We start from the raw sequence: 13,977 nt of genomic DNA, 5'->3' as shown, positions 1-13,977 counted from the left end.
GTTGAAATCAAGACAAAATGGGGCTGTAATACAAGGAGGGGGTAGCAAGAGGCACAGTTTATTAGCTGCTAGTAGTCTGATGGTTGTAGTGTTGCTGGTATTCTAGACTGCAGCTCCCATTTCCCCTCTGCACTAGTTTGAACCATCTCTTGCTCTTTTCCCAATAAGGAAGCAAATGAAATATAAGGTGATACATGTTTGTGAAAAAGACTGGAGTCAACATGAGTGGAGTCTTTGAAAACCGAAGGGAAAGTACTGAAAATACGCTGTTGGATTGTTATTCTGTGAAAATGGAGGAATTGGTCTACTCATTGTATGCTGTAAATACAACAAATAGGTTGCTATTAAGTCTAGTTTTCTATGTACAATTTAAAAAAAGTGCATATCGTCCTAAAGATTTGTTAGGTGGCCAAACTCAGCTTGAATAGAACATCCTGAAAAGTGCCAGCCTTGATGCCTGACCTTGGCTTAAAAATGAGCCTGGTTTATATTTTTGCTGAAGAAAACCTGAGACTTTTATTGAAATACGAAGGTGCTATTTGTCTTCGCAGGGGGATATTGTATCATGTGCTGGCACTTACATCCATGTATGGAGCATTAATGGCAGCCCTACCGCAAGCGTAAACACTTTCACTGGCCGAAGCCAGCAAATAATGTGTTGCTTTGTGTCAGAGATGAATGAGTGGGATACCCAGAATGTCATAGTAACGGGACATTCAGATGGAGTTGTCCGGGTGAGTACCAGGAGTCACTGCTTGGAAAAATAAGTTTACACCTTAGTAGTAGTAGTTACAGAAGTCATGTTTATCCAACACACAGTGTCCTGGCCAGTACCAAAAGCAGTCCTGCTATGCTTGGTTGCTCTACCTGAACAATTAGTTTTGCAGGAAGGAAAGTCCAGGCTGGGTAGACGATGCAGACTGGTTTTGGTGCTGGAGCCAGCTGTGCCATTTCTGCCCAGGGTGGTGCACTGTATCCTGTCCACAAGTTAGATGGACATTGAAGATTCATGGAAAACTCTTTGTGAGCTGACATTCCTATGCAGTCTTTCAGTTTTCTTTCTCCTTTTTGATGCACCTGTTGTGATGTGGTAACTAGCAATAATCAGCAGCATACATTTTCCTTCCTACTCTATTTTGGTCACTTTTGGTCACTAGAGATTGTAGTTTTTGATCACCATTTTTGTTCTACACATCTTGAGACAATTCATTTTGCTGCCTAGAAGGAAAAGAGGAACTTAGTGGCATCTCTGATCACTGCAAGTCTAACCTGATTTTCAGTACTTTGCTGTGTGCAGTCCTGGGTCTGCCTTAACCAGAGTCTGCTGCTCAGGTTGCTATGTGGAGTGGATTTTTTTATTTGAACAGCTAAGGTGTTAAATAACAGCACAAGACTTGTTCACTTGTGGTTCAGGCATGAACACAGATGTGCTCTTATAGTATCTAGCCCCCGAAAACAGGGCTTAGTATGAAGATGTAACCTACCTCTTGTGCTACCAGTGCAAACGCACAGTTCTAATAAGCCATCTTAACTCTAGAAGTAGCTCAGAAGAAAGCTAAGAGTTCAGTATGTGCCACTTTGCTTATCCGCTGTCCCTCCAGTTCTGGCGGATGGAGTTCTTGCAAGTACCAGAAACACCAGCTCCAGAGCCTGTGGAGATGCTGGAAATGCAAGAGGATTGTCAAGAAGCACAAATAGGTATGTCTCCTGACAAGTGTTTTGTATTTGCCTTTTATGTGATCTTTACTATATGTAGGTTAAAATCCTATGGTCGTACAGTGCAGAATGGACGATGGAGACTTTGTCTCAAAAGACAGTAGACATCCAGTGGGCATAATAAATAGAGTATCTGAGTTCTTCGCTCACCACCTTGCTTATGGTAGTTTCATACTGCTGTGAGTAAGAAAGTCATGGCCATTATAGCTTTTTTTTTTTTCTGTGAAGAAAAGTTTTTTCTGTTTCTGCTATCGGTGAACACAAATGTTATAACAGAAGAATTAAATCTACTGATGGAACAGCATGCTGTTTAGACAGGCAATGCTGGACATATCATTTTCCCTGGTCAGAAGATTTTGGTCTGTGCTTGATGGGTATTTCTTTTAGCCATCTCATCTTCCTCTTGCCCTCTTCATATTGAAGATATGATCTGGATTTGGATCTGGATCGCATGAGACTCATTAGTAATTATTATATAAATACAGCTCTTTTTTTTCCGGTGTCACTAGGAATATAAATATCTTCAGCAGTTGCTTTTTTGTATTAACAAAACCTGTTATTAGCAAATCTGCATTGTTTCTCAGTCAGCCGGAGTTTCAGCATAGCTGACTCTGCTTACTTGTGTAAGTTTTGCTGAAAGGCAGCAAGATTTGGTTTTGCTAACTTGAGCATTTTTGAAAATTTTACTCATGTCTATCCTAGCCTACCCCAGATGGGCTATCATAGGAAATAGCTTCAGCTAAGGAGTGCTGTTTTCTGACAGACCAGTGCAAAAAAGATGAATAGTGTGATTCCTGGCAGGAGCTGAATGTTTGCAAAGGCTTTGAGATGTCCGCATGCAGTTCCACTCTAGTCATGCTGTGGTGGTACCTATTGGGTTGTAGGTAGTACAACAGCAGAACAGGGAAAAAGCTTAGGTTATAAGCAGCCTTGCTAACAATGTCTTCTCTCCTGTTGGGTGAATCCAGGGCAGGAAGCCCACGAAGAGGACAGCAGTGAATCCGAGGCAGATGATCCATGCATAGGCCAGGACACGAAACTGCAGGAGAGCCAGAGTCAACCAAGCAGCACCAGCCACAGACCTAGGTCATCATCAAACAGAGCAGCAGCAGCATGGTCAGCAGACAGCGGCTCTGATGACTCCAGGCGTTGGTCAGACCAGCTCAGCTTGGATGAAAAAGATGGCTTTATCTTTGTGAATTATTCTGAGGGACAAGCAAAAATGCATCCCCATGCTCAGGTTAACCACCCACACCCTAGCTATGCTGAAGCACGGCACTACAGCAAGCTTAAACCAGGTAAAAGAAATTGGGTACACTTCCTCTGTCAGATAAATGTGCTGTCAGCACTGACCCATAAGGCAGCGTCTCTCTGTCTATGCAGCTTTGAGCAGGGTTGGCTGATAAATTCCAAAATGGTCAGCAAAGAGAAAAATTTGTGTGCAAACATTGCATGTTGTTCAAGCTTTTCCTGAGAAGCTGTGGTCAATTTACCCTGGCCAGCAGCTAACCCGCTGACTCGCCATCACCACCACAACCCCCTGCAGCAGGATGGTGGAGAGAATAGAAGGAACAAAAGCAAGGGAACTCACGAGTCAAGATAAGGATAGTCTAATAAGGGAAGGAAAGAGGAGGACAAAACAAGTGATGCAAGGGCAATCACTCGCCACCTCCCATAAGCAGAATGATGACCAGCCAGTCTCTGAGCAAATGGCTGCCTTCCCGCAAAACCCCTCCTCTCAGTTTTATTGCTGAGCATGGTGTTACATGGTGTGGAATAACCCCTCAGTCAGTTTGAGTCAGCTGTCCAGCTTGTGTCCCCTCCCAACTTACTGCACACCTCCAAACTCCTGATGGGGTTTGGGGTGCAAAGCGGAGTGGGGAAAAAGAGAAGACGTTGACGCTCTGCGAGTACTGCTGAACAACAGCCAAAACACTGGTATGTCATCAAAACTGTTTTAGTCACATACCCAAAATGAGCATTTATGAAGAAAATTAATGACATTGGAAATCTGAGTCTTGACTTTAAAAATAAAATTAAATAATTAAAGTAAAAAAAAAATAAAAATGAAGCTATCCCAGCCCTGTCAGGCTTTCGTACAGGGCTTCCCTGTGTATGTCACCATTCTCTGCAGCTCCCACTTACAGTGGGACTTACAGAAATTAGAGGCTCTGTGCCTTGTTTTGTATCCTCTCCTTTCTTACATGCATTGGGGAGTAGTTGAAAGATGTGTTTTCCCTGAGTGAAACTTGAGCCATAGAAAGTTATCTTGGGTGGGGAGATTTTTTTCGTTCTATGAAGTCACACATACAGATATGTTGGGGGAGAAGGGAACACAAATGAGAATGAGCAAATTTGCTTTTTCCCCTCCTATTTCCCACTCATTTCTAGGTTACAGATGGGAGCGTCAGTTGGTGTTTAGAAGCAAACTAACTATGCACACAGCATTTGATCGCAAAGACAACGCACATCCAGCAGAAATCACTGCACTCGGCATCTCTAAGTGAGTAGCTCGCAAGCAATTGCTTAAAACATTTTTTTACAATGTTGTCAGTGGGAAGTGGTACAAACCAGCTATTGTTCTTTGCATAATGCTGTTTTGTGGTCCTTCTGTGTGGGGCAGCCTTGTTCAAGGACTGAGTTTAAAAAAATCATAAAATAAGTAGACTCACTCAGCTGCACTATGTTACATAGAGTGTTCTTACAGCTCCGTTTCTCAGTCAGACCAGGCTAATTTGCACATTAGTTACTATGCCGGTAGTTTAACGTATTACGTATTCCAACATGTAAAATTGGTCGTCAATGTCTGCATGTTACTGTGCCAGAGTTGTTGCAGGAATGCTTTTGCTTTTTTCTTGCAGAGATCACAGCAGAATTCTTATTGGGGATGGTCGAGGCAGAGTATTCAGCTGGTCCGTAAGTGATCAGCCTGGCCGATCTGCAGCTGATCACTGGGTAAAGGATGAGGGGGGAGACAGCTGTTCGGGCTGTGCAGTCCGTTTTTCACTCACTGAGAGGCGTCACCATTGCAGGAACTGTGGACAGCTGTTCTGCCAGAAGTAAGTCAGCCAACAGTCTCTTTTGAGCTCTTCCATACAGAATTTTAGGCTGGGTAAAGCTGTTGCATACTGCAGAACTCTGCTGAAAGACTGAGCTTTCCTCTACCAAAACAGAACTGATGAAGAAAAAGTATCAAAACTCTCAAAACTTCCAGGGAAGAATTAGAAAAGACAGACCAGCCCCTTTATAAATTCAGTTAGCAAGACAGGTATCAGGAGGGAATGAAAACCTCCCTGTCGCCATCTGGGAAAAACTCTAGACAAATGAACTTAGCAAAGAAATTTTTTAAAAAAGGCAAAAAAACCCCCAAACAAATGAAAAAAAACAACCCACCCAAACTTCTTTTGCAGCAGCTAGTTGTTCTTGTCAGTCTGCAAGTAGCTATACTTTCAATAGCTGTTTTTAAGTTGCCTCTCGCACAGAGTCATTGCACTGATTCTGTAGTGATCATGCAAGTTAAATTCTGCTTCTGCCACACTGCATTTTATTTCTTTGTCAAGATACGTTTGGACAGTTTTCTGGTATTTGAAGTCATGATGATAATTTCCACACCTGGATAGAAAATAGCCAGGTTGGGAGAAGACCTGTGTTCACAGTGATGTTTGTTTTCCTCTACAGGTGCAGTAGGTTTCAGTCTGAAATCAAGCGTCTGAAGATTTCGTCACCAGTCAGAGTCTGCCAGAACTGCTTCTACAACCTGCAGCATGAGCGGGGTTCAGAGGAGGGGCCCAGAAATTGATGGGGTTCTGGCAAATGGAGACCCCATCCAGCCCCGCCATCACTCCAAGAACTAGTGAGAGTATCATGCAGTGATTGGAAGGGATTAGAATATTGTCTGTTTACACTTAAGTTTATACTGAGTTTTAAGCACTAAAAGTAAAAAGGGATCATTGAATTGGTTTGCGTTGACAGAAGGTAAATGAGGCTAACAGCATAATTAAGTGAAGAGCAAAGCCCAGGAAGACGTGATTAATAACCACAAATCCAATAGAACTGTCAACCCCTAAACCTATGTTGACGTGGCTATCAAGAAAGTCCTCACTTATCCTAAACACCCATTCTTGTCTTGTTTTTGTAGATCTAGTCATCTTTATCTGGGGGAGGGGGAGGGGAAGGCTTTTTAGAAGATAGTTGTAAATCTGCCTTCTTCGCAAGCAACTGTGTATATTGTAAATAGGTGTAACGGCCTTTTTATCTAAATATGAACTTAACTGCCTGTTACATGGGACTTCAGATTAACCACTATACTTTGTGTGGCATCTTTATCTCATCTATCAATTTAAATATGAATGTTTAAAAAAAAAAACAAAAACCAACAACAACAAAAAAAACCAGAAAACTCGAAGGCATTATGTGTATTTCTGTTAAAAATCCAGTCTGTGCATGTTTGTTCTTTCAGTTGCCCACAGTATCTTAATTTAAGTAAGGCTCTTCATAGAATTACGTGGATTTTTTCAAAAGAAAACATTTTTGAGAATAGGACTTGGAGTATTTTATTCTAGCTGTAAGATAACCAGGAACTAAATTGTACACTTGTGTTGCATTTTATACCAAACTATTTACCACCTCAGTGTTGTTCATATTTAATAAGGCCTCTTTTATACATGTCAGAGCTACAGTTTTGTTAATTACTTAATGTTCATTAGCAGCTGATTCATGCAGTGCAAGAACCAGCTTTTATCTTCTTTAGTCAATAGCAATTGGCTTGCATATAGGTACAGAATGAATTTCTTGGGCATAGAATTTAACCGCTGTTGTCCTGTAGCTTGTTCGCAAAAAAACTTTTGGAACAATAGGCATTGCTCTAAAACAGGGTGATATTAGTCATGTCAGAAATGCTTCTAAGAGCTATCTTTGTGTTTCAGCACATGGCATCAACTTGAGGACAGCAGTAGATTTCCATTATGGTTTTTAAGTTCCAATATGAATTTAATTGCAGTATTTTTTTACTACTCTGTCATTTATTTTGCACTACATGTGGAATGAAGTAGAGACACTGGGATTGGAACATGTGCATCGGATAGGCCCATGGACTTAATTTCTGAATGAGGTCTTGCCAGTGGGTTGTGGGGGGGGGGGGGGGGGGGGGGGGGGAGGGGGAGGGGGGCAGGGGCAGGCTGGTGTTTGGTTTGGTTTTGTTTTTTAACGTATGTGTATATATTTTGTAAATGGGTGACAAACTGATCTAGATCTAGGTATATTCACGATGGATTCTTTTAAATAGCAGTAAGGATATGACCCAAACCAACAGAAGACGAGTGGTCCCACTTTTGCTTTGCTAGTACTTCTGTAAGTGTCTTCACTCGAGACGAGATTATCCTTCACTTAGAATGATTTGGGAAGACTCTGGCCCTGGGACAGCAGATGGTTAAAACTGGCACTGTCATCAGAATTGCACCATCAAAAATGTCAGAGCCTCTGTGGTGGTGTGAGCTTCTTCCAGAAGGTCTTTGGCACTGTGAGGGCACACCTGTCTTCTCTTGATTTGAGCTTCTAGCAGTGAATAATTTGTTAATACTGACCACTTACTATTTACCCTGGTATCACATGTTTATGCACTGAAGGTTAAATATGTATTTTGATACATGTTTGTTTATTATATATGTGCTGGTCTGTAAAATGAGATATATTCCTGTTTTGGTATGTATACTAGGTCCCCAAATGAACAGAAAGGCTTTTCTAGAGCCCTTGCACACTGTTGAGTAAATGCAGGTTTGTTGAGATTAGCTGACCCAAATTTGGATCCAAAGAGTGATGATCAAATAGCCGTGCTGCATGGCTACCCTGACAGATTTGTCCCTAAAAAGAAGAAGAGGTCCTCAGTAAGCATGTGCAGAGCACTGGAATTTCTGTGTTCAGCTGTTCTCTCTAACGTTGCCTTCACCCTTCCCAAAATGATGCGAAACCAGCATAATTCAGAAGACAGGCTAGTGGCCTTAGCATTTTCAGTTTGAAGAAAAGGCTCTTTTAACAACTTTTAAATGTCTTTGAGTCCACAGAGTTTTCTTCCCCTTGCCTCCAGATTTCAAATCAAAACCAATTTTAAGGAAGTCTTCTTTTCTACGGACTGGAACTTGCACAGCCATATAATTAAACCCTAATAAAAACAAGGTTTATGACAATAACACTGACATAATCTAAACACTAAAGCAAACAGTTGGCATATAGTACTAATGTGGGGTCGTGAAGATAGTGGGCCGTCGGTAAAGAGGTAGTTGACTGTGTTCAGCTACATCAGCACGTTGTACAGGTGTTGTTCTATGCTTCTGATGTTTGGCAGCTTACTGAAAAAATCAAGGTCATTATTCTTTACAAATTCTGTAGTGCAGAGGTTAGTCCCAATTTACATTGTGCAAACAAATCACCACAGCCCTCTGACTTAATTCTTCGGTTGCGCTGTTCCAAAAACCACTTTCTTGCTTGTAGGAGGTGGAGGGGAAAGAAACACACCTGCTCATATTTTCTCTGGCAGCTGGTGCTGTGGGCAACTGTTTTGACTACTTGGGAGTGGGGTTTTTTTCCATTTCTTTCAAGCTTCTAATGCAAATTCTTGCTTTGTTTTCCATGTAAAAATCTGTTGAGAAAAAATATACTCATGTACACTAACATTAGTAGACTGTATTCTCTGCAAGTACCTCACGTCTTCTCCTGCCTTGTTCTTTGTAGTATACTTATTCATGTACTCTTAACATTTGTATGTAGTGTGCAACTGTAATGTCATGCTTATGAGAGGGGGTTGGCTGCCTCCAGCCAACATTCATCAGTTCAATAGCAAAACACTTTAGATAAGTTATTTTGCACTTTCTTATGTATAAAATTGGTAGAAACTTATATTTGCTTTGTATCATTTAAAGACTTTTTGTTTCAGTAAATGAACTGTGTATAAAATACTTATGCAGTTAAAACTGTTTTTAGAAAGTATTTTTAATTTCAGCAAGTTTGGTTACTTGTTGCATGACTATTAACACAGCTGACTTTTTGTGTCAGTGCAATGTATATTTTTTTTTGTCCTGTTATTAACTTGTAAGCCCTAGTTAAATGGCCATTTATTTGTACAGCATCAGGAGTAAATTGAAGATAACTGGCTAAGACTGGAGTGTGGAATTTTGTACTATATTGCAGAATCCCAATATCTGTTTTTTGGTGGTTGCGTAAAAGGCCTGACGATTTACTATCTAGTGTGCAATCTGTGATATCTGAATGTTCATTGTATATTTGTCTCCAATGCAAAAAGGTAGAGTAACACAATTACAATACATGATTAAATGCAATAGTTCAGGTACTGAAGTATTTTTTTCATTTCAAATAAATACCTGCTATTTACCACCAAAAAAGCTGTTTTGCGTTTGTTGGAAAGACGCAACATTTTTAACATGGGAGTGGTAACTAATGAGTAACATGTTTCTATATCGTCACGAGGAGTAAATTTTTATTGCTTGTTACGGTTTTGCTTTCTGAACATGAGTATGGTCATTCATGATGATGCAGTGTGAAATTATGTGCATTTGTTTATTCTTCTTTGCTTTGTAAGTGTCATTGTAGAGCGTGAAGCCAGCAGAATTTGACAGTGTGTAGAAGAATAGGCTGTACCGATGTAGAGAAAGCAGACAGAAAAGAACGATTTAAGTCGTGCTGGATGAGGACAGTGGAACAGGATGAAGTATCAAAATACAATTTAAATCATCTTCCTCAAGGAGAGAATGACTACTAGAGCAGAACTTGACCTTATCTGGTGAGAAAACAGCCAAAGATCCCCAAATGTTGAAATATTTTACTACTTCTTCAATCCATTTTTATACCCTTTTCTAACCTGGTAATGCTAAAGAATGTGGGCTTTCATGTTGGCAGTTCATTATGTGCCAATACTGCTGGCTACCAGTTTTTCTCTAACTAAAAAACAGGCTTTGATGCAGTTGGGCCTACCCTGTTCCTTGGCTGATGAGCACCACAACTGACGTTGCATTCTTCGTATTTGACAGTAAGTAATTTCTTTGGCTGTAAAAGGAAAGGGACTTCTACCAATGAACTTAACTATCTATGCTTACTGACTTTAACGTTAACTCCTTCTGTGAACTTTTGGGGGTTTTTAGTTATATTTAAGTGTGCTCTCAAGCAGTAGTTATAGAAGCAATTGTCATGGCCTTCCTAAGCCATATCTTGGTTATATAGCATTGGTAATGTCAACTTATCATAGAATCATAGAATCATTTAGGTTGGAAAAGACCTTTCAGATCATTGAGTCCAACCATCAACCATGCCCACTAAACCATGTCCTGAACTGCCTTGTCTACTTGTTTTTTGAACACCTCCAGGGACTGAGACTCAACCACTTCCCTGGGCAGCCTGATCCAATGTCTGACAACCCTTTCAATAAAGAAATTGTTCCTAATATCCAATCTAAACCTCTCCTGGTGCAACTTGAGGCCATTTCCTCTCATCCTATCACTTGGTACTTGGGAAAAGAGACCAGCACCCACCTTGCTACAAACCCCCTTTCAGGTAGTTGTAGAGAGCGTTAAGGTCTCCCCTCAGCCTCCTTTTCTCCAGACTGAACAACCCCAGCTCCCTCAGCCGCTCCTCACAAGACTTGTGCTCCAGGCCCCTCACCAGCTTGGTTGCCCTTCTCTGGACACGCTCCAGCACCTCAATGTCTTTCCTGTAGTGAGGGGCCCAAAACTGAACACAGGACTCGAGGTGCGGCCTCACCAGTGCCCAGTACAGGGGAACAACCACCTCCCTGCTCCTGCTGGCCACACTATTCCTGATACAGGCCAGGATGCCGTTGGCCGCCTTGGCCACCTGGGCACACTGCTGGCTCATATTCAGCCGGCTGTCAGCCAGCACGCCCAGGTCTTTCTCTGCCGGGCAGCTTTCCAGCCACTCTTCCCCAAGCCTGTAGCGCTGCATGGGGTTGTTGTGACCCAAGTGCAGGACCCGGCACTTGGCCTTGTTGAACCTCATACAATTGGCCTCAGCCCATCGATCCGGCCTGTCCAGATCTCTCTGTAGAGCCTTCCTACCCTCAAGCAGATCAACACTCCTACCCAACTTGGTGGTATCTGCAAACTTGCTGAGGGTGTACTCAATCCCCTTGTCCAAATCATTGATAAAGATATTAAACAGAACTGGCCCCAACACCGAGTCCTGGGGAACACCACTTGTGACTGGCCACCAACTGGTTTTAACTCCAGTCGCCACAACTATTTGGGCTCGTCCATCCAGCCAGGTTTTTACCCAGCAAAGAGTACACTTGTCTAAGCCATGAGCTCCCAGCTTTTCCAGGAGTATGCTGTGAGAGTGTCAAAGGCCTTACTAATGTCCAGGTAGACAACATCCACAGCCTTTCTCTCATCCACTAGGTGGGTCACCTGGTGTGATGGGTTGACCCCGGTCAGATGCCAGGTGCCCACCAAAGCCGTTCTATCACTCCCCCCTCCTCAGCTGGACAGGGGAGAGAAAAATATAACAAAGAGCTTGTGGGTTGAGATAAGGACAGGAGAGATCATTCACCAATTACTGTCACGGGCAAAACAGACTCAGTATGGGGAAAATTAACTCAATTTATTACAAATCAACCAGAGTAAGGTAATGAGAAATAAACCCAAATCTCAGAACACCTTCCCTCTACCCCTCCCTTCTTCCCAGGCACAACTTCACTCCCGGATTTCTCTACCAAGCCCCCCGAGCGGCACAGGGGGATGGGGTTTACGGTCAGTTCATCACACGTTATTTTCTGCCGCTTCATCCTCCTCAGGGGGAGGACTCATCACACTCTTCCCCTGCTCCAGCGTGGGGTCCCACCCACAGGAGACAGTCCTCCACGGACTTCTCCAACGTGGGTCCTTCCCATGGGCTGCAGTTCTTCACGAACTGCTCCAGCATGGGTCTCTTCCATGGTGTGCAGTCCTTCAGGAGCACACTGCTCCAGCGTGGGTCGCCCACGGGGTCAACAAGTCCTGCCAGAAAACCTGCTCCGTGGGCTCCTCTCTCCATGGGTCTGCAGGTCCTGCCAGGAGCCTGCTCCAGTGTGGGGTTCCCACAGGGTCACAGCCTCCTTCGGGAACCCACCTGTTCCAGCATGGGATCCTCCACGGGCTGCAGGTGGAGATCTGCTCCACCGTGGACCTCCCTGGGCTGCAGAGGGGACAGCCTGCCTCACCAGGGTCTTCCCCACGGGCTGCAGGGGAATCTCTGCTCCGGTGCCTGAAGCATCTCCTCCCCCTCCTTCTTCACTGACCTGGGGGTCTGCAGGGTTGTTTCTCTTACATGTTCTCACTCCTCTCTCTGGCGGCTGTTTCCGTCTGTCCCAACTTTTTTTCCTTCTTAAAAATGTTATCACAGAGACGTTACCACCATCGCTGATTGGCTTGGCCTTGGCCGGCGGCGGGTCCATCTTAGAGCCGGCTGGTATGGGCTCTCTCGAACACAGGGGAAGCTTCCAGCAGCTTCTTACAGAAGCCACCCCTGTAATCCCCCCCCACCAAAACCTTGCCACACAAAGCTGACACACCTGGTCATAGAAGGAGATCAGGTTGGTCAAGCAGGACCTGCCTTTCATGCACCCATGCTGGCTGGGCCTGATCCCCTGCTTGTCCTGCACATGCCATGTAAGCGCACTCAAGATGAAACATTCCACAATCTTCCCTGGTACCGAGGTCAAGCTGACAGGCCTGTAGTTCCCTGGATAAATGGGCGTCACATTGGCAAGTCTCCAGTCATCTGGGTTGACCTCCCCTGTTGACCACGACTGCTGATAAATGATGGAGAGTGGCTTGGCAAGCTCTTCCACCAGCTCCCTCAGTACTCTCGGATGGATCCCATCTGGTCCCATAGATTTGTGAGTGTCCAGATGGCGTAGTAGGTCACTAACTGCTTCCTCCTGGATTGTGGGGGCTATATTCTGCTCTCCGTCCCTGTCTTCCAGCTCAGGGTGCCGAGTACCCTGAGGATAACTGGTCTCACTATTAAAGACTGAGGCAAAGGAGGCATTAAGTACCTCAGCCTTTTCCTCAATTCTGGTGGCAGTTCCCCTCTGCATCCAATAAAGGATAGATACTCTCCTTGGCTCTCTTTTTATTGTTAACGTATTTGTAAAAACATTTTTTTGTTGTCTCTTACGACAGTGGTCAGATTGAGTTCTAGCTGAGCTTTTGCGTTTCTAATTTCCTCTCTGCATGGCCTAACAAGATCCCTGTATTTACTCTTCCTGAGTTGCCTGCCCTTTCTTCCAAAGATGGTAAACTCTCCTTTTTTTTTTTTCTTTTTTTTTTTTTTTCCCTGAGTCCCAGGTTCAAGTATTTCTCACTCAGGGATTTCTGTGTCTTAAATCTTTACATACACTGAAAAAAAAGTTTTCTCTTTAACAGTTATGCAGGAATTACTGTACTTCTCAGCATACCTGCAGACACTTGACAGCTGCAGCCAGCATGCTATTCTGCTGTCAGAGAGCAGGTCATGAATTAACTTCCTCAAAGCATTTTGAGCCAGTAAACCATGCCAACTGTGGGGTGTAGGGTCTCCCATTGCTGCCCAGTCTTTGCAGGGAGAGACCCCCTCCAGGCTGGTCTGTGCAGCTGGATCGTTCAGTGTGCATCATTTTTCCATGGGGAAAAAAAGCAACTGCCACCTTCTTTGATCTGTGCCATGTTAAGTTAGCTAACTTGTGCGTAACTTGGTACAGTATTTTGAATGACGCAAGGAACTTGCAATTAATGTCACATCCTGCCTACAGAGTGCACTGCAGCACCTCATCTGCACAGCCTGCGATGTCTGATGGAGGGCATGGCTCAGCTTTGGGAAGGTGAGCCAGCCTCACAGGGTAGTTTTATGCCTGTCATGTACCCTCAGCACCCCAATGTGCACGTGCTCCTCTACCTCTGCCAGCCTGTGGTGTGCCCAAAACCTCCCTTCCACAGGTCTCTCTGAAGCCTGCCTTGAAACAAAACCCCTGCCTTTTGAGTTTTCCGAGCAGGTTGTGGAGCCAGAGGCCGAGTGCTGTGGCCAAACTCCAGCACGCTGGGCTGCTCTGCTGCTCCTGGCATGCCCCAGCCATGGTGGAGAGTAGAGGTGCCAGGAGCAAGCACGGGGAAGCAGGGGGGGCCACAGTCCTGACGGATCTTTTGATTGGGAAAGTCAAATCAGTCCCGTCCCTGCCGGATGGAGCACAGGTTTTGGTGTTGACACTAAGATAGTGCAATTTAG

General features: G+C 44.0%; 1 protein-coding gene across 7 annotated transcripts in view; it reads left to right on the top strand.

Moving 5' to 3' along the window:
- Positions 1 to 9,789, top strand: part of WDFY3 (WD repeat and FYVE domain containing 3) — a 186,763-nt gene extending 176,974 nt beyond the window's left edge. For 4 of the 7 annotated variants that reach the window (XM_049815170.1, XM_049815166.1, XM_049815168.1 and 1 more), the window contains 6 exons: positions 552 to 734; positions 1,602 to 1,698; positions 2,685 to 3,014; positions 4,108 to 4,219; positions 4,578 to 4,775; positions 5,395 to 9,789. In XM_049815170.1, the coding sequence (XP_049671127.1) occupies positions 552 to 734; positions 1,602 to 1,698; positions 2,685 to 3,014; positions 4,108 to 4,219; positions 4,578 to 4,775; positions 5,395 to 5,515 (1,041 nt within the window). In that variant the 3' untranslated portion in view covers positions 5,516 to 9,789. The remainder of the gene's footprint in view (positions 1 to 551; positions 735 to 1,601; positions 1,699 to 2,684; positions 3,015 to 4,107; positions 4,220 to 4,577; positions 4,776 to 5,394) is intronic. The other 3 variants (XM_049815169.1, XM_049815167.1, XM_049815171.1) reach the window with 2 other exon arrangements.
- Positions 9,790 to 13,977: the final 4,188 nt, after the last annotated feature.

This window comes from Accipiter gentilis, chromosome 12, assembly GCF_929443795.1.
Source record: "Accipiter gentilis chromosome 12, bAccGen1.1, whole genome shotgun sequence".
Taxonomy (NCBI): Eukaryota; Metazoa; Chordata; class Aves; order Accipitriformes; family Accipitridae; genus Astur; species Astur gentilis.
Note: the sequence above shows the minus strand (reverse complement) of the source record. Positions and strands in the feature narration are given on the sequence as shown.